This window comes from Diabrotica undecimpunctata, chromosome 6, assembly GCF_040954645.1.
Source record: "Diabrotica undecimpunctata isolate CICGRU chromosome 6, icDiaUnde3, whole genome shotgun sequence".
NCBI classification, from domain to species: domain Eukaryota; kingdom Metazoa; phylum Arthropoda; class Insecta; order Coleoptera; family Chrysomelidae; genus Diabrotica; species Diabrotica undecimpunctata.
This window is the reverse complement of record NC_092808.1, coordinates 125,807,400-125,834,318: the sequence shown is the minus strand read 5'-3', so window position 1 is coordinate 125,834,318 and position 26,919 is coordinate 125,807,400. Positions and strand designations below refer to the sequence as shown.

Below are 26,919 nucleotides of genomic sequence, written 5' to 3'. Positions count from 1 at the left end.
TATTTAATATTATTATTTTGCTAATTGAATAATTTTATCACAGAATGCATAAAAATCCCATTTAAGGCTGTTTTAGCAGTCCAAGCATACTGCGATTTGAAATGGGCGTATCACTTACTTTTCTACACTGCTTACGCGAGACCATCTTTACTCAGTGCCGCCGGGTAGTTTAATGAAAACAAATACATTATTCTCCATTCAAATTAATTTTAACACGAACTAACTGACCGTACGTTCATGAGATTTGACGTCACGAAGGCGATAACGATGAAACTAAGCGCCAATGATGAGTAACACGTTTCACTATTAGATTTCAGTATTTTTTAGCAATTTTCTTTAAAGTTGGAACACGCTTTTCTCGATTATTACTGGACACAGAAAGGTGAAACAAAAATCAACGATTACAGAAAAAAAAACTCTTTCGAGTGATGGGCGTAAAAAGTTTGGTTATAATAGAACGTTAAACAGTATATTCCAATTTTTCAACAGAAGTTTCAAAAAAATAAAAAAAGTAAAACCATCAGTTTAAAGGCAACATAATTTCAAATAACGTGTCCAAATTTCGAGACATTTTGTCGGTAAATAACAGAGAAAACACTGTCCCTAGGTTTTGGTGCACTGATAAAACAGCCTTAACTTTAACAAGAATTTAAATTCTACTCTCCAATGACGGCATGCGCGAACACGACCGATTTTGTGCTACGGGAAGATCCTGGCCCTGATTCTATTTCATTTCGATGTCGAAATTTAAAAGCGACTACGCCATGACAGTCGCAATCGCTAGCGATTCTCATTCATTTCGATTGTAGTTAAAACTGGGGATATTTACTTTATCATTTTGACACTGCTGAAAATTTGGGTTGGCCCTGTTGTTTATTGGCTGCACTACGCTTCTTGTTGAATGTTTGTTTTGTTTACGTTACGTGAACGTCTTTTTTTTCTTGTTTGAGTTGTTAAATCATAAATATTGGCCATTCTCAATTATATTTTGAATTGAAAGAAAAGATGACAAGAAAAAAAAAAGGCGATGTGGGAGATCCTTAAGTTATAACCACTAAGATTTGACTTGGTGGTTATATTCTAATATATTTTTAAATTTACTGCAGCTTAGTAATACTAACCCTAAACATTTTGGGTATCCTAGAGCCATAAACACCTTCTTCCAAATATGGTTCTAATACCCTTATTAAATAATTTGCAGCTTGTTTATTAAGCCGGAATTGCTGCCTAAATTGAGCATCACTTATCCTCCGTTATGAACGTCGGATATCTAACCTCTCTAATTCCTCCAAAACTAGCAAATGTCCGTAAAACACAGCCATATTGATACTTTTTGCCTCAGTTTTCCTTGCAAGGATCAAAACACCGCCTACTTAAACTGAACCTAAGTTCACTTCTCCCAGTCCAGTCAGTCATGTCAGATTAATTTCGACTCGAAATGAAATTTCAACCACTTTCTTGTGGTTGAAATTAATTTCGATAAGTCGAAAACTAGTGACGTCGTTTGGTTAGTTCAGCTGAAATCCACAAGGTTCGCAAAGTCGCATTTCGACGTCGCCATATTAATTTCGACATGTTTTGACTCGAAATCTCAATTACAGTCTGTCCCAAACCCTTCTTTCAGTGCGTCACTAATTTTGACGTCATATAGGATTTTAAGAATGTCGAGAATTATTGCATGACATTTTAGTTAAATCTGACAGTTGAAGGATCGTAATCGGCTAAATGTGAAAAGGTTATTTTTTGAAAATGTGGAGTAAAAACTTTAAGAATTCAATTTTTTTTTTAATTTACATATTAGAGGTCCCGTCCTGTATAAAAATTTTTATTGTGCATTATATTGGAACGACAGTTTGTCATAATTCTTATTCTATACACTCCAAGGAAAGTGCTTGATTAGCTAAGATTTATTTATGTATTTATTATTATTTATTACAAACACTATGGCTAAAATGTATAGTATTTAAACTACTAATATGAATATTTTTTAGAATAATTTAAAACTTACTTCACGAACTGCAGAAACTGGTAATAAAGTTGTCCCAGCCTCCTTTTCTAATTGAAATTAATTTAATAATTTTAATATTAGTCTTTGTTCATTCTCGGTATATCTCGGCATATTTAAAATATTTTTATGATAATAAATACAAAATTCAATTTTCACTGTAAAATGTCTAAAAATACTATCCTGGAATGACAATTATCATTTTATCAGTTGACATTGTCAAAGTACTGTCACTATCGAGATCATCTGCGTCAAATTATATTTATGCGCATCATTGATTGGATATGTATTTAGCGTATTCTAAACTCCGACCAATTATATATCCGTAAGTAGAATTTGCTTTAATATGCAAATACCCGTGAACGAAATATAATTTTCTAAGTTCTATGTATAATAATCACAGACTCACGTTTTTTTCTGTCACTTCTAGCTTAATGCGTTAGAGAGAATTCGATAAACTGTGACGCACTGAAAGAAGGGTTTGGGATGAACTGTAGAATCAGGACCCCTATCTTGTTAGTCATAGCATAGTATCATCATAGAAAAACCGAACAGAAGCGACACAACGGTCCAGAAGCGTGTACCATTTTTGTATACGCATGCCCGATTCTGGTTGTTTAACTGTCAAAAACACATGCTTATTCTTTAATTCTGGTTGTTTTCGATAGTCCGTAGGCGTCTATAGTAAATACTCGACACAACAAGTGCATTTGACCATTTATATAATTTATTTATAGTTAAAAGGTTATAGTTATAGTTTATAGTTAAATATATAAGTTTATAGTTATAGTTTATAGTTAAAAGTTTAATTTATATTTAAAATGTCTGGATATATTTGTGCGATTCGCGGATGTTCATCTGTGACAGGAAAAGGAATAAGTTTATTTAGATTTCCTAAGAATAATAACAGGTAATTACTATTGCTTTGTAATTATTATTAGTTATTACATAATAGTATTGGTTTGACTTTCGAACAGTAAGCCGACGCCGACGTGTCTGTCCGAGCTATAAAAAATAAACTTTGGTCTGCCAAGGGATAGTTCAAAATGAAAACATTAAATTTGGTGTCAGTGCTATTTCTTTTATTGAAAGACGCAAGTCTCCGAAGGCTCAGGTCAAAAAATCAACAGATGGTGGCCCGGCGTCAGCGCGCTCGAAGACAACAATACGAATATAGTATTTTTAGGAAATAAAAATATATAAAGGGGTTTTATACACGAGAATATTTTATTTAAGAGAGTAGGCGCAAAATTTCGGGCAAATGTTTTTTAAATGTATTCATTTTTTTCGAATCCTGAAAAAACTAATAAGTATTTTTGAAAAATTTAAACGCAGAATGAAAGACCACATTATTACTGAGGGCCAAAAGTCCCCGAAAACTTCTATAATGTTTATTTTAATAAGTTACAGGGGTGAAAAAAAAAAGAGAAAATTTAGTGTGATTTTTAATTTTAAATATCTCATTCAAAAAAACTTTTTGTTTATTCTAAGGGACTTTCGGCCCTCGGTAATAATGTAATCTTTCATTCTGTGTTTAAATTTTTCAAAAATATTTGTTAGTTTTCTCAGGATTCCAAAAAAATGTTAAAAAGCATTTGCCCGAAATTTTGCGCCTACGCTCTTAAACGAAACAAAGAAATTACTAAAATGCTCAAACTAAAAATTGTTGGAAACATAATTAGACCGATAATTGGGAAAATCTTAAAATACAACAGAACAAGACTTCAAAATTGCAAAAACATGGTTGCAAATAAACAAACTTACATTAAATTATGAAAAAACTAAATAGGTACTCATCTACTTTTTGCTATATAAAAAAGTTGTCTGCCAATTTTTAATTCGTTAAATATAAATAAAAAAGATCAAATATATGGATCGAAGTACATAAAATATTTAGGAGTTCTAAATGGGAATTACAAATAAAAAATATTAAAACTTTATTTGTTGCATATCTCAATATTTAGTGACATTTTTGTGATTAGGAGAAAACTGTAAATTTATTAAGATTAGATATTGGCAAAAGTTAAATATTTCATTACTTACAATATACTTAGAATATACTAATACTCTTATAGTTGTAAGTAATAAAGTATTATTTATAAATACAGAAAAAGTTCTTTGTTTAAAATTTGTTCTGTTAAAAATTTGTAGTGCCAAAGTGTGGATAGAAGCTTGCAGACGAGAAGATTTGTTATTCAAAATGGATTCACTTTATAATAATTATAGGATTTGTGAACTGCATTTTGAAGATAATGTTATTGTAAAAGGAAATAAAAGAAAAACATTGGCGCATGACGCAGTACCTTCAATGATCTTTGTTATTTATATTTAACGAATTAAAAATTGGCAGACAACTTTTGTATATAGCAAAAAGTAGATGGGTACCTATTTAGTTTTTTCATAATTTAATGTAAGTTTGTTTATTTGCAACCATGTTTTTGCAATTTTGAAGTCTTGTTCTGTTGTAATTTTAAGATTTTTAGTAATTTCTTTGTTTCGCTTAAGAGCGTAGGCGCAAAATTTCGGGCCAATGCTTTTTAAATATAATCATTTTTTTCGAATCCTGAGAAAACTAACAAATGTTTTTGAAAAATTTAAACACAGAATGAAAGATTACATTATTACCGAGGGCCGAAAGTCCCTTAGAATAAACAAAAAGTTTTTTTGAATGAGATATTTGAAATTAAAAATCACACTAAATTTTCTCTTTTTTTTTTCACCCCTGTAACTTATTAAAATAAACATTATAGAAGTTTTGAGGGACTTTCGGCCCTCAGTAATAATGTAGTAGATGAGTACCTATTTAGTTTTTTCATAATTTAATGTAAGTTTGTTTATTTACAACCATGTTTTTGCAATTTTGAAGTCTTGTTCTGTTGTAATTTTAAGATTTTTAGTAATTTCTTTGTTTCGCTTAAGAGCGTAGGCGCAAAATTTCGGGCCAATGCTTTTTAAATACAATCATTTTTTTCGAATCCTGAGAAAACTAACCAATGTTTTTGAAAAATTTAAACACAGAATGAAAGATTACATTATTACCGAGGGCCGAAAGTCCCTTAGAATAAACAAAAAGTTTTTTTGAATGAGATATTTGAAATTAAAAATCACACTAAATTTTCTCTTTTTTTTTTTCACCCCTGTAACTTATTAAAATAAACATTATAGAAGTTTTGAGGGACTTTCGGCCCTCAGTAATAATGTAGTCTTTCATTCTGCGTTTAAATTTTTCAAAAATACTTATTAGTTTTTTCAGGATTCCAAAAAAATGAATGTATTTAAAAAACATTGGCCCGAAATTTTGCGCCTACGCTCTTAAGAATTTATATTGTGTGATATGCCCACTGACTATTAATTTTCTGTGGTTGTTAGCTGTCATTGGCGGCTTGGCCACGTAACTTCAAAGGACTGTCGCTTCTCTGTGTATCATGCCATGCCATGATCCACATAATATTCTTTTTGGTTTTTGGTTTAATAATCTTATGATGGGCGAGACGCTCGTATAAAAAAGCCTTGAAGTAAAATAACTTCTTTTCTGTTGTCTAATCTTATAGTGTTTAGTTCGAAAGTTTAGTTTATATTTTTTTGTAGTTTAAGGAAATCAATTGGCTTTTATCAATAAATAATAAATTTAAATCTAAAAATTATTTTTTTACCTATTTTATATACATTTCTGCTGACCTTCATTTTATTTCGACGAGTTGCGCTCTTGCACGAAATTGACGAAGAAACTCTCCCAACATTACGCAATACATAAAAATACATACATATAAAAATATATGATGGTTTACCAATATAATCATTTATCGTATACAAATAAAATTCAGTAAATTTTAGTAAGTGGTTTGTCTTGTTATCAAAAATTATCGCTGTTTCTAATAAGATACAGTAGATTATACGTGATACTGTTATTACTACAATTATTGCTATTAATTATAACCACAAAATTAGAAAATATTATGTGTTGTTAATTCTTTAGTTTTTGTGAAACATGTAAAATTTTGTTAATTTGCAGTAAGTACCCGTATTCTCAAGAATCTCATTTAGCAAATAATAAATAATATTTATTTTGATTAAAATTTGTCTATATAAGATGTTCCTTCTATATATATTTTATAGATTTGTCTATATAGGACGTTCCTTCAAATGATTTTTCTTCATACTTCCAAAGTGTCCTTCTGTGTAAGAGGGAAGATTTTCGGCTTAAAAATAAGACGATTTAAAAAAAATTTACCACCGATTACCGATTTACCAAGTAAAATTTTTGATTATTTCCAAAATGTAGAATATTAAATAAAAAATTAAAAAATACGTCAACCATATTTTCCTTATTATTACGTATAATTTTCCTAAATTTGGTAAATGTTTTTGTGCCGTAAGATACACTTCCTCTCTCTCTCTCTATCTCCCTCTCTGCTATGGCGCCTCAGCCCAAGTCGGTACTTTACCAGTGGTGTAGGTACATGGATAAGCAATCCTTTTTCCTTCTTAATGTTTCGTCAATGATGACACACTTTTGACATTTATAAATGTAATTTTTCTGAGTTTTCTATCAACTGAAAATAATCGATAATTGAAACTTAGTATGCAATATGCAATAATTCGAGACATCAAATTCGTACTTTTACGACATACAAAGATTTTGACGTACCTACAGTTGATCATTATTTTGAAAACCTCCGAAATAAGGTATATATTAGAATAATGCACAAATAACACATAACGAAAATTCAAATAAAAAATAATTTAAAGGATATTTAGGCTAAAAATCATAACTAAGTACTACAGTTCATCCCAAACCCTTCTTTCAGTGCGTCACAGTTAATCGAATTCTCTCTTACGCATTAAGCTAGAGGTGACAGAAAAAAACGTGAGTCTGTGATTATTATACATAGAACTTGGAAAATTATGTATCGTTCAAGGGTATTTGCATATTAAAGCGAATTCTACTTACGAATATATAATTGGTTGGAGTTTAGAATACGCTAAATAGATATCCAATCAATGATGCGAATAAATATAATTTGACGCAGATGGTCTCCATAGTGACAGTACTTTGACAATATCAACTGATAAAATGATAATTGTCATTCCAGGTTAGTATTTTCAGACATTTTACAGTGAAAATTTAATTTTGTATTTATTGTCATAAAAATATTTTAAATATGCCGAGATATACCGAGAATGAACAAAGACTAATATTAAAATTATTAAATTATTTTCAATTAGAAAAAGAGGCTGGGACAACTTTATTACCAGTTTCTGCCGTTCATGAAGTAAGTTTTAAATTATTCTAAAAAATAGTCATATTAGTAGTTTAAATACTATACATTTTAGGCATAGTGTTTGTAATAAATAATAATAAATACATAAATAAATCTTAGCTAATTAAGCACTTTCCTTGGAATGTATAGAATAGGAATTATGACAAACTGCCGTTTCAATATAATGCGCAATAAAAAATTTTATACAGGACGGGACCTCTAATATGTAAATTAAAAAAAAATTGAATTGTTAAAGTTTTTACTACACATTTTTAAAAAATAACCTTTTCACATTTAGCGCATTTAGCCGATTACGATCCTTCAACTGTCAGATTTAACTAAAATGTCATGCAATAATTCTCGACATTCTTAAAATCCTATATTACGTCAAAATTTGTGACGCACTGAAAGAAGGGTTTGGGACAGACTGTATATCTTTCATTGTTTATGAATAACCTACAGTGACTCACAGCTTAAATGATGCAGTAGCTACTTAATAAAACTAGCTGATGTTAGTGGCTCAATAATTATTAGAAAAAAATTACATATTGAAATTTAATTACTATAAATGTTTTAAAATACTATAAGCTATTTTTTGTGTTTAATATGCTATTCTTAAATAACAATAAATATTTAACTATTTTATGTATGATTTTGATGTCACAGCTAGGGATGGCGGTTTTTGACAAAACACCGGTTTTCGGTTATACCGGTTTTTTTTGCTTACGGTTTAACCTGGCGGTTATAACCGGCCAAAAAAACCGGATTTTGCAAAAACCGGTTTTCGGTTTTTTTAATCCAACAGGTTACAAGTATGCACTTTCAGTTTGCTTCTGTATTTATAAAATAAACTAAAATTTGAATTATGGTTTTGTTTGGAATAATTACTTGAGAATAATAATTATGATTGGGATCCAAAATAATACCTAACCTAATCCTAATTACCGTAAAAACCTAATAACCGGTTTTTACTTTACAAATAAAAAACCGGTTATAACCGGGACAAAAAAACAACCGATAAAACCGGTTACTGCGAAATAAAAAAACCGGTTTTCGGTTAAAACCGGTAGGTTTTTCCCATCTCTAGTCACAGCTAAAATGATGCAAACTTTAAAACAAGAAAATTAATAAAAAAAACAAACTCTACGCATTGAAAAATGATTGCTAATATTTTGTAGGTTCTCTTTAACTATCAATTACAGCCTGCAGTCGTCTTGGCATTGATTCGACCAACTTTCTAGTGTATTCTGGGGAAATTGTGCCCCAAGCTTCAGTAATTTTTTATTTTCAATTCATTTCTATTTGATATTGAGGCACTATTTAGTTTATTTTTTAATGTGAAGCGCAAATTTCCCATAACATTCAAATCTAGTGACTGGGCTGGTGATTTAATGACGTTTCAGCAATTATAAAGCCACCAAGTACGAATCTGATATGACGTGTGTTTTGGATCGTTGTCCTGATAAAACCGGTAATTTGTTATTAATACCTAATTTTTGAGCACTATTACCTACCAATTTCTTCTTCTTTAAGTTCCATCTTCTATCGAAGGTTGGAAATCATCATGGCTATGCGGACTCTGTTGACTGCCGCTCTAAAAAGTTCTGCACTACTGAATTCAAACCATTCCCTTAAGTTCTTAAGCCAGGATATTCTTCGTCTTCCCACATTTCGCTTTCCTCGAATTTTGCCTTACATAATAAGTTGTAATAATGCGTATTTTTGCCCTCTCATCACATGTCCCAATTACTCAAGTTTTCGTCTTTTGATAGCTAATATTATTTCCGCCTCATTTCCTATCCTTCTAGTTACTTCCTTTTGGACATTCTTTGAATCCATGATATTTGCAGGATTCTTCTGTAACACCAAAAATTCAAAGGCGACCAACTTATTCAGGTGGACTTGTTTTAGTGTCCACGCTTCCAAACCATACAGAAGAGTAGAGAACACGTAACATCGAAGCATTCTCAGGCGTAGTTCTAACCTTATATCCCGACAACAAAGAAACTTTTTAAGTTTAATGAATGATGCACGTGCTATTTCAATGCGTGTCCTAATTTCTTTGGTTTGGTCTACATCTGATGTTATCCATGTTCCTAAGTATTTATAGTAATTAACACTCTCAATTGCAGTATCTTCAATAGTCACTTGGATATTTGCATGTGCAGATTTAGTCATGATCATGGATTTAGTTTTCTTTAAATTTATCATCAATCCGTACTCATGGCAGCGTTCATTAAGGCGTTGCATTACGTTCTGTAAATCATTGTTTTATCCGTCATTATTACTATATCGTCTGCAAAACGTAAATTATTCAAAGCTTCTCCAATGAAAGATATAGCTTCTATTAAGTCTGAGAGCGCTTTTTGAAATACCGCTTCACTGTAGACATTGAAAAGTAGTGGGGACAGCACTGTGTACTGTTGTCAACTCTTATCTTGGCAGTTTGATTCCAATAAACATTAGATATAATTTTCATATCACGACTGTCAATATTTTTTCTTTTTAATATATCTACAAGCTTTTTATGTTGAACCTTATCAAATGCCTTTTCAAAGTCTATGCTGCCGATCAATGCTGCCTTAGTATATCCAAATACATGGATTGGATCATATTCCCTTCAATAAAATATATGTTACCTACTCCTGCAGATGACATACACTCCCACATCATCACTCCACCTCCACCATGCGTTACCGTAGCTATCATATTTTTTAATTTTAGTTCTTCATTCGGCTTTCTCCACGCCGATATAGCGAACACCAAAATACGCCTATTTCTTTGGCTAACAGAAGGTTTATTTCTAGCAGTTTGACCATGTAGGTTATTCTTTCGTAATATCCAAAAATTGTTTCGGAATTACATTATTTTCCAAACTGTCTTTTCACCTCATCTCGTAATTTTGGTGCACTTTTTGTAGGATTATTTGTTATTTCTTTGACAATCCATCTTTACTCACGTTCGGTAAAAATCTTATTTGGAGCTAACCTTGATTTATTTTCAACTTTTATTTTTATTTCGGTTCCGTTTAATAATGTGTTGAACTGTTGAGATGAACATTTATTTACCATTTTGGATATGTCTCTTTGGCTATATACATTTATATGGTGAGTAATATTTCAATTTCTTTCACTATTCGTAGTTCGGCGACATATTCTTAAATAATTTGGTTATTTGCTAATTAAATACTTTGAAATATCAAATTAAACATAAAAATAACTGCAATATGAATTTAATGCAACGCCTACTTTACAATGCTTCATCTTATCTGCATCATTTTAGCTATGACATCAAAATCATATATAAAATAATTAAATATTTATTGTTTTTTAAGTATGGTATATTTGAAATCCAAAAAAATACCATATGCTATTTTAGAAGACTCATAGTAATTTAATTTCAGTATGTAACTTTTTTCTAATAAATATTGAGTCGCTGACACAAGCTAGTTTTATTAAGTAGCGACTGCATCATTTTAGCTGTGAGTTACTGTAGATATATATTACACGGGTCACTTCTCATTTTTATATTATTTTTAGGTAGTATTCAAAAGCAATGACCACATTCAAATTAATTGACGTGAACGCAAATCTTACTCATATCGAGTATTCAGGCTGTTATGGAGCTTATTCAACCAGAATCCACAAACCAGATTTACCGCAAGTGTTAGAAAGAAGTTGGGAAGCCGGTTTGCAAAAGATAATCATTTGTCCCAAAGATTTAAATGAGAGCAGAAAAGGTCTAAAAATAGCAGAAAGTGATAAAAGATTATTTTGCACAATCGGTTGTGCTCCTGAGAATTGCTTACAATTTGAAGAAAATGAAGACACTGATTTATATGTACAACAAATAAAAGATTTAATTGCTTTAGGAAAAGAAAAAGTTGTCGCTATTGGAGAGTGCTGTTTTGCTGACCGTACCGATAATCCATTTAACCTTCAATTAAAATGGTTTAAAATTCAATTACAATTAAGTAAATCATTCAATTTGCCTTTAATAATTTCCTCAAATGGAAATTATGCACATCAATTTCTACTAAGGACATTACGTCCCTTCCCAAATTTAAAAGGAGTTATATACTGCCTTGACCCAACCGTTGACATAATTAAGAGATTCGTAGATGCAGGATTTTATATCGGGTTAGACATATGGTCCTTTCTGTCGGAAGAGACGATTGAAGCCATTAAAATAATACCTTTAGACAAAATTATATTTCAAACAAACTGTCCAAGAAGATCAATCCTTCGCTTCTCCCCTGCATATCCCCATATTTCTAGACAGAATTTGCATGAGCTGTTGATAACAAAGAAAGAAAATTGGAGTCCCGGATTTATGGTAACTGACAGAAACGAACCGTGTAATATAAGACAAATACTGGATATGGCGGCATTTGTTACTAAGACAAACAAAAGTGATTTAGCAGAACAAGTTTATCAGAACACGATGCGTTTATTTTTTCCTAAAGAAAACGTGGCCTAAATCTCCTTTTGAATCTAAGACTACAGAAATTAAGTCCTAACCTGTTGGTTTTGGAATATGCATGAGGTTTTTTGGCGTTTCAAAGGCTATTATGTAGGCTATAGTATTTTAAACGTGGGTTTGGCCACATAATTACTATATAACGTTCCCTTTTTGGGATTTTGTTCTGCTTTAATGTTTACATTTTACATAGTAAAAACCTTCAATTTTATATTGCCCGTCGTTAGTCAAGTATAAATATATATATATATATATATATATATATATATATATATATATATATATATATATATATATATATATATATATATATATATATATATATAGATATATCGGTTTCACAACGTCTTGCGTCGTTGTCCGATGCCTAATTTCCACGAATTTCTATCATTCCATTGTTCTTCGGTCAAGTCTCGGGAGCTCATTGCCTTTGTTATTCCCTTCTTCCATGTTCTTTTTGATCTTCCCTCGTTTCTTACGATTTGGTGGTATCCATTTCATGGTGATTTTTGGTAGTCTTGTTTCTAGCATTCTTTGAACATGGCCATACCATATAAGTTGTTTCCTTTCTATGTCTGTTACCAGTGATCCATCTACCCCATCCGATTCCTTATTTCATCGTTTCTAATTCTGTCTGCCCTAGATATTCGAAGTGATCGTCTAAATACATCCATTTCTGTTGCTTCGAGTTTTCTTTTATTGCTTTCCGCCAGTCTCCATGTCTCTGTACCATAGGTTAAGCTGGTTTTTATGAGAGATTCATATATATTGTATTTTCGTCTTTTACCAATTTCTGAGCTCCAAAGAACTCAGTTAAGGCATCCAATTGTTCTACGGGCCTGGGTTATTCGTTTTCTAATTTCTCTATTGTCTGTGCCTGTGGTGTCGAAATCAATTCCTAGGTAGGTATATTCAGTGCAGAATGCAATTTCGGTTGTGTCCATCTAAATGTTGGATAGTTCTGCGCCTATTGGGAGATATTTTGTTTTTTGTGTATTGAGTTCTAAACCCCACTTCTTGTATTCTTCCTGTAGTTTTCTGGATATATATGTCAGGTCTTCTTTATCGTTTGCTATAAGGACTTGATCGTCTGCAAACTGTAGGGTATATAGGCAAGTTTCTCCCAGGTCAATGCCCATTCCTCTGCACTTTCTCTTCCACTGATACAGTGCTTTCGCCACGTAGATTTTAAACAATGTGGGGGATATGCAACACCCCTGCCGGAGTCCCTTGTTTACAGGAAATTTTTTTGAAAGTCTATTTCCAATTTTTATTCCCGACGTTGATCCTTCATAAAGCTGTTTAAGTCAAGTAATGTTTCGTAAAATAATTTAGAAGTCGTTCATGTCTCTGGTAGTATGTTTAAAGACTCCGATTAAACGATTAAATTAGTCATAGGCAATGGCATATGCTTATCATAGAAAGAAATGAAGTTTCGGCGGATGACATAAAAGTGAGCTTATAGTAAATCGTGAATTAATTTTATCTTTGATGACTCTTGAAACTCTTAAACGGAACCGTGAATGGTCGATAGGGTAAAGTAAAAAAAAAGGTTAAGCTGCTGCCAAAACTTTTTATTAATTAAATATCTATTTTTTGTATCATTTGTACTTCTCAGTTGTATGTACTTTTTTTAATATTTGTTTTATAATTTTAATAATAATAAATAATATAATTTTTATAATTGTTTTTTTTTTTCATAAAAATCGTTGCATGTCACAAAGTTTAATTTACAGTACAGTAATGCTCGTACGGTAGACTCCAATATGCGGCATCTATCGTCTGAATATTAATAAGAAGACACGCTCCAAAAGAGTGGTGGTGTTTGTGCCTGGTAGGCACAAAATATGTTGTTGTGTTGTTTGTGAAAATGTTTAAATAGTTGAACCCATTTGTCAATATACTGAATTTGCATCGTCGTCGAATTTCATTCTTCACTCTTTGATGCAATAAGAGGTTTAGTGACAACTCGTCAAAAAGGTTATCAGTATTAATATTTTGTAGATCGTCCGAACGTGTATTGTAATTCAGATCGTTCGATCTCGTCCCATTTCAATACACGATGCAGTGTAATCCATTCTAAAATCTCGTCTCCTCCGAAACAATCTTCCTACAATTTAATGTACGAAATATATTGTTGGTAAAAATCAGTTACTTCTGTTATAAATTTATCAATATCCTATCTACTACCAAGTTTCCTCAATAAGAACTGTTTCGCTCCTTGTGGCACAAAATAGTTGCGCTTGCTTCACTGTTTTCCATGACACTGTGTTCCAATTGCCGGCAACAGAGAAAGAAATCTGATACTTCCATATATCCCCACATTGTTAGGATGTGTCTGGAAAACTACGGCCACTTGTCCATTCCCACGGTGCCTTACAGAGGGACTTCGACCAGTCCATTCGAAGTGCCCTGTATGTATGTTCCATCTTTGGTGGAATATTGGTATTTTTCACATGATGAATGAAATAAAAACACATTTTGAAGGGTGGAAAATGTCCAGGAACAGTCTCAATTCGAGGAACAGAAGCAGAGCCCCACAACGGACTCCCAGTATACGGCAGGGAGACCCTATATGGGTGGGATGTAAAATGCTTAACTTAAATTTAAAATAGAATTAAAATCAACAACAATTCATTCATCCCTTGTGAAGTGATGTTTAATTGGTTTCAAGTTTTGAAAGAATCGCTTTATGCAAAAATATAACTAAACTAAATAACTAAAAATGTATTCCTCGCTTATGAAACGATATTTCTCTAGTTTAAACACTTTAACCCCTTAAGACGACTACAACGTTAAACATACTTTTGTACACATCAAAATTCTAAACTTTTATGTATTTAAATCAATAAAAATTTGTTCCTTATTTATGAAACATTATTTCTTTGGTTGCAACTTTTTTAACCCTTAGAAACTACTTCCTATGCTAATGACAGTACAAAGCACTCAATATTATTTGTTGGTAAAGAGATATTTATCTACAAAACTATTATGCATATTTTAAATATATGAGAGTCCAAAATGCGTATATTTTTCATGCTCCAAAATTGTCTCCCCTTTAAGTCAGTTAATTTTCCAGCTTTGATATATGTATGCATAGCCATTTGAAACGTAATTTCAAGGGCTATAAGTCTAGCTACATTATAAAGCCAAACTACCCTTCAATTTTGAAAAATTAAGGTTTGAAGCACTCGAAACAGCGGGTGTTCACACCAACACATACATTTATTCGGTTATATCATGGATGTATAAATAAAGATCTTTATTTATATGTCCATAGGTTATATCTTCATTATTTTTTACGGTACAGAAATTTACAAAGAACGAGAATATTTATTGAAAAAAGAACCCTATTTTTGTAGTTTACTGCATTTTAAACCAAGCAAGCTCCTGGATCTAATAAAGTACACTTAATGATAAATTTTAATTGTGGTGGATATTAGGTTAATTATTATACTGTCCTTTTTCCTTAAAATATTCCGAGAGTCCATCTTTTACGATCTGTAACTTACTCAGTATACATGAAAATTACTTTTTGTAGCGCTCATTTAAAGGTCTCTTCATTGACTATAAAAACCTTTAATATCATTACCCCCGAAAAATCAACTCTTTTCATACAATTTAACGGTAAATACATCGATGCAAATATTCGCAAAAAAATATTCCCTTTCGAGTGCAGAGCAAAAAAATTTCGAGTGAATAGGCTGAGTGACTGGAGTATATAGGTTTTTATATCCCACATTACACATTGACAGAATGCCATCAACTGAGTTACTCCAACTGTGTAGATATGAAAATGTTTATAAATTTGGACAACGGGTGCCTTAATTTCGATTTCAAAACATCCACAGCATTTTGAAGTGTATTGTGTACAATATGTGCGCCAGTGTTTTGTCCTCTTCTGTGTACAACTCCAAATTTTGTATTAAAATTATTGTAGTCATAAAATGCAGCTACTTTTTTGCAATATCATGACGATATAATGTTAAAACTATATGTTCAGTCAATATTACCGATGTCTTACCGTGAACAGAGTTAAAATCCAGTAGTTTCACTTGTACACCTTCCAATGGTAAAAAGTCTCTAATAATAATAGGCACCAGTTTTATGTGTTTTCTATTTAAAGTGTCGTTGGCAAAACTTACAAAAATAGGTGTGTAACTCTGACACAGACGAAGGTGCCAACATATTTAAAATTCTCGAAACACATTTGGTTGTCGCGACTCCAAATTTTGATATATATATATATATATATATATATATATATATATATATATATATATATATATATATATATATATATATATATATATATATATATATATATATATATATATATATATATATAGAGAAAAGGAGTACGACCGTCAATCCAATATAAACTAAGGTACACTCGAAGAGTGGTGGGTTTATCGGTCAAAGTGGAGAAATAAAAGACAAAGACGATGGCTACTTCATCTATTTATTGAAGACGTTTCGCTTTCTGCTCAGAAAGCATCATCAGTTCATCTAAAAAGAACAATATGAAACCAAACATCCATAGAGAAGTTATAACCAAAGTGTGTTACCTTACAAAGACATGTAGCAGTCAGTGATGTAAAAAATATGAAAAAGCTTACAAAGCTGGACATTCAGAGTTAACGTTGTATATAACAATTAATTGAAACTAGGTAAAGTTTGCAATTTGACAAAATTAGCACAGCAAAAGAACATGTGGTAAAAATACATGTATATATAAAAAAAAATTTTATAAAAACTTAGTAAAAAACATTAAGGTTTATTTTAAAGTGTAAAGAACTAGAAAGATCATTAGATTGCACTTCCAACAAATTTATTTAAAAATTATATTTTAATTTTAACTTTAGGTAACATTATAAGTTATTAAAGATTAATAGTAATAAAGAAAAAAAATGAAGTTACCAGTCTTTAGCTTACTGAGGCTCGTTGGTAAATGAATTTAAAAGTTTTTTTGACACCCACGCACAACAACGTGAGTAGAAGTGGCCTTGAAGTCACAATGACATAAACAGCAAGGCAAGCTACCAACCTCTATGTATTAAGGCGGTATATTCAAAGAGTGTGATAAATTTGGTTGACAACTTGTCGTTAAAAAACCAAGCAGTGAAAGGAAAAGGTGGTTAAGATCACCATTTAACCCTACAGTGATTGATCTGTCAACAAAGAACAATGCAAAAGAAGTCAATCCAATATATCATATATTGTAATATTATGACGTCACTAGTTAGCCAGCTAACAGGTGAAGATTAATAAAAATTTCCACAGTCCAAAGGTTCAAATATTAAGGACCATAATGAAAAGGATTCTATGAATCAGATTCAATTTAAAGTTTTATCAAACAAGTTCATCAAAAAGAACAATTACTTAATTATGTAAAAGTGTTATTGACAAATATTAATAAAAAAAGAGTTGATAAATCTTAATTAAAGAAGGAATAATTTATTTATATTTTATTTTTATTTTTATTTAAATTTATTATAAGAAAATGTGATAAAGAAAACCCCAAAATGGGACAAAATTTAAGTAAACAACATATCAAGCCTAATTCTGTAAAATTAATGCATGATAAATTTGGCTCAAATTACTAATGTCCGTTCTCTTATTAAGAGTATTAGGATGTTTTAATATTGCACACATTTCTAAAAACTGTCTTTTAACGAGATTGCGTTCCGTGCCAAGAATTTTAACTTCATTAAAGTTTACTTCATGCTTAGTGTTAATGGCATGTTGGGCAAGAGCACAAGTATGCTTAGATAAATTGATATCACTGCGGTGTGTCGTAAGACGCCCTCTCAGTGATCTCCCAGTCTGACCGATGTAACATGAGTCACACTCAGCACAAGGTATATGATATATTACATTCACTTGTTCCAGAAGGGACAGAGGTGTTTTAGTTTTAGAGAACAAATTCCTGACAGTCTTAGCATTCTTAATAGCAATTTTAACAGGTACGTTATTATGTTTGTACAGTTTAACGAGTTTCTCAGTAACTTGAGGAAAATAAGGTAAAGAGGAGTAATGGGTAGTTGGATTCCCAAGTACAGTATTAGGCAGAACAGTGTTATTAATAATATAATAATATAATTCAATTAATAACACTGTTCTGCCTAATACTGTACTTGGGAATCCAACTACCCATTACTCCTCTTTACCTTATTTTCCTCAAGTTACTGAGAAACTCGTTAAACTGTACAAACATAATAACGTACCTGTTAAAATTGCTATTAAGAATGCTAAGACTGTCAGGAATTTGTTCTCTAAAACTAAAACACCTCTGTCCCTTCTGGAACAAGTGAATGTAATATATCATATACCTTGTGCTGAGTGTGACTCATGTTACATCGGTCAGACTGGGAGATCACTGAGAGGGCGTCTTACGACACACCGCAGTGATATCAATTTATCTAAGCATACTTGTGCTCTTGCCCAACATGCCATTAACACTAAGCATGAAGTAAACTTTAATGAAGTTAAAATTCTTGGCACGGAACGCAATCTCGTTAAAAGACAGTTTTTAGAAATGTGTGCAATATTAAAACATCCTAATACTCTTAATAAGAGAACGGACATTAGTAATTTGAGCCAAATTTATCATGCATTAATTTTACAGAATTAGGCTTGATATGTTGTTTACTTAAATTTTGTCCCATTTTGGGGTTTTCTTTATCACATTTTCTTATAATAAATTTAAATAAAAATAAAAATAAAATATAAATAAATTATTCCTTCTTTAATTAAGATTTATCAACTCTTTTTTTATTAATATTTGTCAATAACACTTTTACATAATTAAGTAATTGTTCTTTTTGATGAACTTGTTTGATAAAACTTTAAATTGAATCTGATTCATAGAATCCTTTTCATTATGGTCCTTAATATTTGAACCTTTGGACTGTGGAAATTTTTATTAATCTTCACCTGTTAGCTGGCTAACTAGTGACGTCATAATATTACAATATATGATATATTGGATTGACTTCTTTTGCATTGTTCTTTGTTGACAGATCAATCACTGTAGGGTTAAATGGTGATCTTAACCACCTTTTCCTTTCACTGCTTGGTTTTTTAACGACAAGTTGTCAACCAAATTTATCACACTCTTTGAATATACCGCCTTAATACATAGAGGTTGGTAGCTTGCCTTGCTGTTTATGTCATTGTGACTTCAAGGCCACTTCTACTCACGTTGTTGTGCGTGGGTGTCAAAAAAACTTTTAAATTCATTTACCAACGAGCCTCAGTAAGCTAAAGACTGGTAACTTCATTTTTTTTCTTTATTACTATTAATCTTTAATAACTTATAATGTTACCTAAAGTTAAAATTAAAATATAATTTTTAAATAAATTTGTTGGAAGTGCAATCTAATGATCTTTCTAGTTCTTTACACTTTAAAATAAACCTTAATGTTTTTTACTAAGTTTTTATAAAATTTTTTTTTATATATACATGTATTTTTACCACATGTTCTTTTGCTGTGCTAATTTTGTCAAATTGCAAACTTTACCTAGTTTCAATTAATTGTTATATACAACGTTAACTCTGAATGTCCAGCTTTGTAAGCTTTTTCATATTTTTTACATCACTGACTGCTACATGTCTTTGTAAGGTAACACACTTTGGTTATAACTTCTCTATGGATGTTTGGTTTCATATTGTTCTTTTTAGATGAACTGATGATGCTTTCTGAGCAGAAAGCGAAACGTCTTCAATAAATAGATGAAGTAGCCATCGTCTTTGTCTTTTATTTCTCCACTTTGACCGATAAACCCACCACTCTTCGAGTGTACCTTAGTTTATATATATATATATATATATATATATATATATATATATATATATATATATATATATATATATATACTATGTATTAAATCCTAGTGTAAGTCACTACTTCTCAATTAGATCTTATTTTCAGGTACCATGCAAGAGCAATGTCTACATTCAAATTAATAGATGTGAGCGCAAATCTTACTCATGCCCAGTACTCAGGTAGTTATGGACATCCTCCAACTAAGATCCACAAAGCAGATTTACAACAAGTATTAGAAAGAAGTTGGGAAGCTGGTTTGCAAAGGATAATTATTTGTGTCCATGATTTAAATGAGAGTAGAAAAGGTCTGAAAATAGCACAAAGTGATAAGAGATTATTTTGTACAATTGGGTGTGCTTATGCCAATTCTTTACACTTTGAAGAAAATGTAGAACCAGATTTATATATTGAACAAGTAAAAGCTGTAATTGCGTCAGGAAAAGAAAAAATTGTTGCTATCGGAGAATGCGGTCTTAATTCCTGTAATAGATATTATTATCCATTAGACCTTCAATTGAAATATTTTAAAATTCAAGTGCAAATGAGTAAAATATTCAATTTGCCTTTTATCTTGTCCTTAAGTGGAAACGACGTTGATAAATTAATGCTTAATGTTTTAAGTAGCTGTCCAGAAGTAAGAGGAGTTATATACATCTTTAATCCAACCGTACAAGTGATGACGCGATTTATAGAGGCGGGATTTTATATCGGGTTAGATACATGGTCTTTTATGTCGGAAGAGACGATCAAAGCTATTAAAATAATACCCTTAGACAAAATTATATTTCAAACAAATTGTCCAAACAGGGTAATACTTCGCAGCTTTCCCGGGTATTGGTATATTTCTAGAGAAAATTTAGATGAGTTGTCAATAACAAAGAAAGAAAAGTGGAGGCCCGACTTTATGGTAACCAATAGGAGCGAACCCTGTAATATAAGACAAGTACTGGATATGGCGGCCTTTGTCACTAACATGAACAAAAATGATTTAGCAGAACAAGTTTATCAGAATACCATGCGCTTATTTTTTCCTGGGGAAAATCAATAATTTTGCCACATGTATCTTTTCTCCTATCTAAGCCTCTGTCTCTCTTGAGCGCCAATTGTTATATATTTTTAATAATAATAGTTATTATGATATATTATTTATTTTGATTATAAATATTTTATTTGTAAGATTATTGATTTGTATTTTAATAAATTTAAAATAACTGAATTTAATATTTTAATAAAAATTTTGCTTGTATTGTAAACTTTAAAATTATGCAACCAAATTTTACCTAAATGGTTCTCCTACCTGTGAATTCCGCCAGATCAATGAATTTCTACTACAGTTTCCTGTAATTTTTAGAGCTTGAGACCTTAATCCTTAGAGGGCAGGTGTACCGGCTATATTTAATGTTTTATTAAATAAAATAAAAATAAATAATAAATGTTTTTGTCACAAATAATGGAAGTAATGAAAAATACTCGTTACAAATATATTGAGTGGTTCAAAGCAAAACCATATGGTAAGTAAATACAATGATTTCTACAGACTAAATATATTTATGTTTGATAAAATTTATTTTAAATAACGTCTTTTAGGCACCGACAAACGGTGCCGGCAGGTCAATTAAGGGTAATAAGTTTGCAAAATTGATATCAGTTTTACGACTTCGGATAATGCACGTGTTGTTTGTACCTTATTTTTCTTGGAATATGGCTATTCTGTTTTTTAAAAACCTTTCACTAGTGTACAGTTGTTCGAAGAGTAAACTTGTGCAATTTTTAAATTTAAAACTATGGCTGAGAGATTTGTTAGATCTGTTCAAATTGTTACTTTGATTTATAATGGAATGAGTCAAAGAAAAGTGGCATGATGAACTTTAAATGTCTGTAAAATTTTAAAGAAAGCATCCCCATGAGACATATAGAAAATTAATATAGAGAATGTATTAAATATAATTCCAATATTCAATTTTGCTCAACTAATAAAATTAAAACACAATTTAGGCATATATTTCGAAATTTTATATCAAAAGTAGATTTATTCTATATGTCAAAAGTGTTACTATTTTCTGATTGGTCCATTTAAAATTTCAAAGCAAGAATTCTTTATTTTGTCTAATATTCATTGGCGGAAAAGGGACGCTAGGAGAGAAGGTATAAAAACAGTTGAAGGCATAGAGGAAAGTCCTTTGTGAAACTTCTGAGGATGTACACGCTTTCTTTGAAGCTGCTTTCATAAAATTGCCAAAATATGGAAAAATTTGTAAATTCAATATGAAAATTGATTCTTCTTTACTGTTAATGTCCAATAAAAATTTATTCAGTGTTCTGGTCTATGAGGCTCAATGGAGAACACATCAGCTACATATCTCCACCATACTGTTGGTTTTTGGTCAATCAATTTGTTTTCAACCAATTAATTTGTTTTAGAAACGTTTGTATTTCATATGTTATTTGTATACAAACAAATTTTATGGCGTTTTCTATGGTCTGTGACAATTCCATCAAGCTCAGGTGATTATTAAGAGGCGTCTGACGTAAATAAGTTTTCACTTGCAATAATGCATAATCAGTAAAACTTTTACCGTTACGATTCCATATTTTTTTTTTTAAATTAAAACACGCCTACGGTTAAACGATACGTTGATTCTCAAAAGAAGTTATCTATTTATCTAATCAGCTAAGAACATCTTTGGACATATACTTCCCCCTCTTTCCTCCATTGTTTTCTATCCTGGGCGGTAAGTTGCGGTCTTCGTCTTTGTAATTTCATAGCCTTCAATGTACATTACTTCCATCTGTCATCTTCTTCTCGCAGAGTATGCACAGCAAAGTTTTTACCTCTCGATTTTAACATTGTACTTTATTTTTATTGTGTACTATATCCAGCTATTATCAGTGGGTTATAAAATGAATAAATAAATAAGAAACGCCTGTCACTGAACATATATTGACAATTATTTATAATCTCTGGGAGAAACTATCATTTACAAACCTAATTTCAACAAAAAACAGCCTTGTAAAAATAATATAAAGATAAGCCTAAACTACAATTAAAAATACATAAATTATGATCTTGTTAAAAGTGCCTAAGATACGCTCAAAAGGACTATCTATTTTTAAGTAAATTAACAATATACCTCATCTGGCTTGGTAATGCCGAACTTGTATCTTTGTTAAGAGTTTCGAGGGTCTCCTCCAACATTAAAATAAGAGACGCGGCGTCTGCCGGTCCAGTCTGAAACATTAAAAAGTTAATTACTATGATTTTTTACCTTAGAAATATAAAATAATAACTTAATAAAACACGTTGGCGAATTTTAAAGCGAAATTTTTAACTTTGCTATGTACAATTCCGATGCTGATTTAATGCAATTGAATTTGCATTGGAAAGTGACTTCCAATTTACGACGTCCATAGACGGTCAAGGCACCGAGCAAAAAGACAAAAGAGGGAATGTAAAGGTAGAGGAGGCAAAAATATTGTTAGACAGGAAGTGCCATCTTGAGAGGCCACATTAAACAAGGAAACGGAGTCTCTTTCCTTGTTTAAGAAATCAAATTTAGTTGGGTTATGTTATTGCTGATGTTATTGTTTGTCGAAACTGTCACATGAAAGATTATTTGTATTTTCTATTGAAGTTTTTTAATTGTTTCACATTTTAGACTATTATTGTTATTATTTAATTAAAACTTTATTGTGTTCTAGTGTTAAAAAAAGTATTTTAAGTGTATTATGTATTAATATTATGTAATAATATGTAATATAAAATAAATAAATAGATAAATTAGAACCCCTACACCACTGTATGATTATTGTGAAGTGTCATGAAATTTAAATTTGGCGCATTCGCATTTCCGGATATGTCCGCATTCAGAGGCCACTTTTTGGTCTCCTTTTCATAACGATTAGATTCCCTCCTTTGTCTTTTTGCTCGATGGGTCTAGGCTAAACTGGCTTTTACGGCGACGACGCTTCTAAACCGCAGTGTACCATGATATTTTGTTAAAGTGTCGTATCAAATACATTAATTTGTTTTTTTGCAAACAAATTTTTGGTCGGTGATTCACAGAGATGCACAGTAGGCCGAATTGTTTCAGTGCAATCCCAACTATGAGCGTGGGACTTATAAATAGTGCAGTGTGCTAATTATTCTTTTCTTTCAACGTATGTTATTTTGTAGACATAAAGTAAGGTTGTTATCCCACCAAATACCTTTTTAAACATCATTCAGATAACGCTGCAGTAAAGGTAGCTATAAATGATGCAAGTTATAGTACAACGGGCGCTAGAATCCAGTATATTCGATCACGCAAATTTAATAAGAGGTTACCGCCTGTAAATACCGAACATTCTGGAAAGCTTGCAACAATAATTGCGACCTACTAGAACAGCAAATTAAGCAAGTGTATTTATTATAAATAAAGCATCGTAAAACCATTTAATCTGAATACTATATTTTAAATTGTAACTAAAATTTTTGCTAGTGTAAATAAAAGTTTATTTTGAGTGTTTATGCTTTTTAAAAAAGTATTTTCCAAAAGAACATTCATAATTTGCATGACAAAACGAAATATTGGTCGTTGGCAGTGTTGAAATTTACATTAAAAATAATAATAGTGTATAGTTATCAAAAAAGAAAAAGTAAATAGTTTTAAAACAGTAAATAGTAAAATTTCAGTATAAATAATAAAGTTAAAAAGACATCTGGCAACTGGTGGTTTGAGGATTGCCAGATCTATCCTCTAATCTATCAAAGGGCAACTGCCGAAAAAATTTCTAATAATTAACTGAAATTAATGTGGAATAAACAAATATTTATACGTTCTTGTTTTATATATGTCACAAACAAAAATCAAAGTTGAAGGACTAAATGCGGAATCCACGGAATTGATTCTCGCTGAGAATGAAATATTAGAAAACGATAACATCGAGGAAAGCTGGGAAAAACTCAAAAATAACATAATTAACGCAGCAACAGAATCACTTGGAGAGGGGAAAGTAACGAACATTAACTCAAAAAAGAAGAAACCATGGTTTAGAGAGAATTTGAAGACAAAATGTGAAGAAAAGAAGAAAGGCTTTTTACAATACAGAACACAAGACACAACAGGCATATAACCACTATAAACCAATCAGAAATAAAACGAACACTTTAGTTAGAGAAATAAAAAGGGAATACTGACAAAGCTTCTCAAAACAGATGGAACACGACTTCTACGGAATCCAAAAAGAAATATGGAGAATGATCAGAGGACAAAGAGAAGAGATGAACGAACTAATAAAAAAGAAACACATTCAGAAGGAAACGTGGCTTTCGATCCCTGTTTCCTAAAGGTGACGATAACGAAACACCAACACCAGAGGTGACGACAAACGAAGAAATAAATATTGAGGAGGACGAAGCAAAGAAAGCATTAAGGAAATTAAAAAATAAAAAATCACCAGGAGAGGACAGAATACCGAACGAACTCCTAGACTCGAAAAATTACAGAGGAATTAATTCATTAAATACAACACTAAAACTAACAACCAAAGTGATAACAAATAAACTTAATCAAATTATAACACTAGCAGAAGAACAACAAGGTTTTAGGTCGGGAAGATCATGCACCGATGCTATATTTATAATGAGGCAAGTTCAAGAGAAATCATTAGAATACAACAAATCGGCATATCTCTGTTTCGTGGACCTTAAGAAGGCATTTGACCGGGTCAAATTAAAGGACATTATCCACTTAATGTAAGCAAGAGAGATACCTCTGGGAATAATCAAAACGATCGAAAATACCTACCAAAACAACACAATCAAAGTAAAAGTAGAAGAAGAACTAACCGACCCTATTGAAACTGGTAATGGGATAAGTCAGGGAGAGTCCCCTGAGCCCTGAGGCAGATTGAAAAACAGACAGAGTTATGTCTACTTAAAAAGAAGAAGTGTTTTATATAAATTAAAAAAATGCAGAATCCATAAAATATAATAAACATGTACTGTTTCAAAGCCTTTTCTGTGTATATTTGAGTTGAGGCATACAAGATATACATTGTAAGGACATGGCAACACCGCCAAACGCAAATATTTCGTTCTATGGACGTTCTTTGAAGCTACCTTCACCACAGCGTTATCTACCACCACCACAGCTGAGCCAGAACCACAAACAACTGGTTTGAAAACCACAATATGAATGACCTTTCTTGGCATTTTAACAATCCTGACCTAAATATCATTGAAACAGTATAGCATAAAATAAAACAGACACTATCAAATAACCCACAACGAACATTGAATTTACCACCGAACCGTGCAGATCCTTAGTCGAGTAAATGCTCAACCGAATTCAAGCAGCCATAAAGTCTAATCGCGATGCTACAGTTTTAAAAATAAATATTCGTCCTATGACCCAATATTTAGTTGCCAACAAAATAAACATTCTTTATTATTAATTAGTTCTGTTAGAGCAAGTATACCGCCAAAAAATTCGTGTATTCGATAGTTTTCATAGCTTCACATTGTGACTTTCTCTCGCATTATGTGTATAAAGAATTATCCGAAACGTGATGTGAGTAATTAAGGTGATACAGATCGCCTTCTAGGTATAAATTTTGGTAAGTGGTCAAATCCGGTTGAGCACAGCACATATAAACAAACCGCGCGTTTTAAATTAACCATTATAATACTAATCGATTTACTAATAATAATATATAAAAGATGTACCTGTTGATTAAGTAAACTGCTAAAAAACATATTCCACAAGTCAACTTTTAAATATCGTGGAAACCTATGTTGAATTGACCAGATATTATCCCTCTTCTGCAATTTAATATAAGTATCAAAAAGAAGAACATGTGCTGTGGCTGCGACACAAAACAAATCTGTATGGTAGTTCCACGGCCGTCCGTCTAGCATTTCACAACACACGAAATCTTCTGTAGTAACTGGTCTTTTAAAAGTGGCATTAGGCGGAAATAAGGACATATCAATACTACATCCAAAATCTATAAGTTGTAATCCTACAGTATTATCGATAGTTACGAAAATTAAAAAATTATCGGGTTTTATATCAGCGTGTATAATTTGCACTTGATGCATAGCCTGAATAATCTGTAACATTTGTATACACAAATAAATAACTAAACATTCTTTCATTGGTTTGGCAGATTTTTGTTTGTACATGTTCGCCAAATCTAGAAGGGAGCCGCCTGGTATATACTCCGATATTATGAGGGACGCCTGGTCACCTAGAAAAGAACGAACATTTTATTATGGATATTAATTTCCTACATAATAAGCATTCACGGTATAAATTATTTACCAACTTTTCATCCAAGAAACAAACTAAGAAGCTGATAATAA

The 26,919-nt window shown here is 31.4% G+C and overlaps 3 protein-coding genes across 5 annotated transcripts in view; 2 read left to right on the top strand and 1 right to left on the bottom strand.

Annotated features, from left to right (window-relative positions):
- LOC140443838 (deoxyribonuclease TATDN1-like) overlaps window positions 1-20,835 on the top strand; it is a 40,105-nt gene extending 19,270 nt beyond the window's left edge. Inside the window, exons 1-2 of one of the 2 annotated variants that reach the window (XM_072535311.1) lie at window positions 18,971-19,018; window positions 19,680-20,833. In XM_072535311.1, the coding sequence (XP_072391412.1) occupies window positions 19,696-20,622 (927 nt within the window). In that variant the 5' untranslated portion in view covers window positions 18,971-19,018; window positions 19,680-19,695 and the 3' untranslated portion in view covers window positions 20,623-20,833. Of the gene's footprint in view, window positions 1-18,970; window positions 19,019-19,679 lie in introns of those variants that run through there. The other variant, XM_072535312.1, reaches the window with a different exon arrangement.
- LOC140443839 (deoxyribonuclease TATDN1-like) lies at window positions 5,708-13,429 on the top strand. 2 transcript variants are annotated; one of them, XM_072535315.1, is made up of 2 exons: window positions 5,708-5,838; window positions 10,806-13,429. In XM_072535315.1, the coding sequence occupies exon 2, from the start codon at window positions 10,822-10,824 to the stop codon at window positions 11,743-11,745; it is 924 nt and encodes a 307-aa protein (XP_072391416.1). In that variant the 5' UTR covers window positions 5,708-5,838; window positions 10,806-10,821; the 3' UTR covers window positions 11,746-13,429. The 2 variants fall into 2 exon arrangements, with proteins under 2 accessions (XP_072391416.1, XP_072391414.1); XM_072535313.1 differs by lacking the exon at window positions 5,708-5,838 and adding an exon at window positions 5,847-6,016.
- Window positions 20,836-22,495: 1,660 nt separating the features above from the next.
- Window positions 22,496-26,919, bottom strand: part of LOC140443836 (uncharacterized) — a 60,096-nt gene continuing 55,672 nt past the window's right edge. The window contains exons 11-12 of the mRNA XM_072535310.1: window positions 26,281-26,804; window positions 22,496-22,803 (exon numbers count right to left, since the gene is read on the bottom strand). Coding sequence (XP_072391411.1) covers window positions 22,675-22,803; window positions 26,281-26,804 — 653 coding nt within the window. The 3' untranslated portion in view covers window positions 22,496-22,674. The remainder of the gene's footprint in view (window positions 22,804-26,280; window positions 26,805-26,919) is intronic.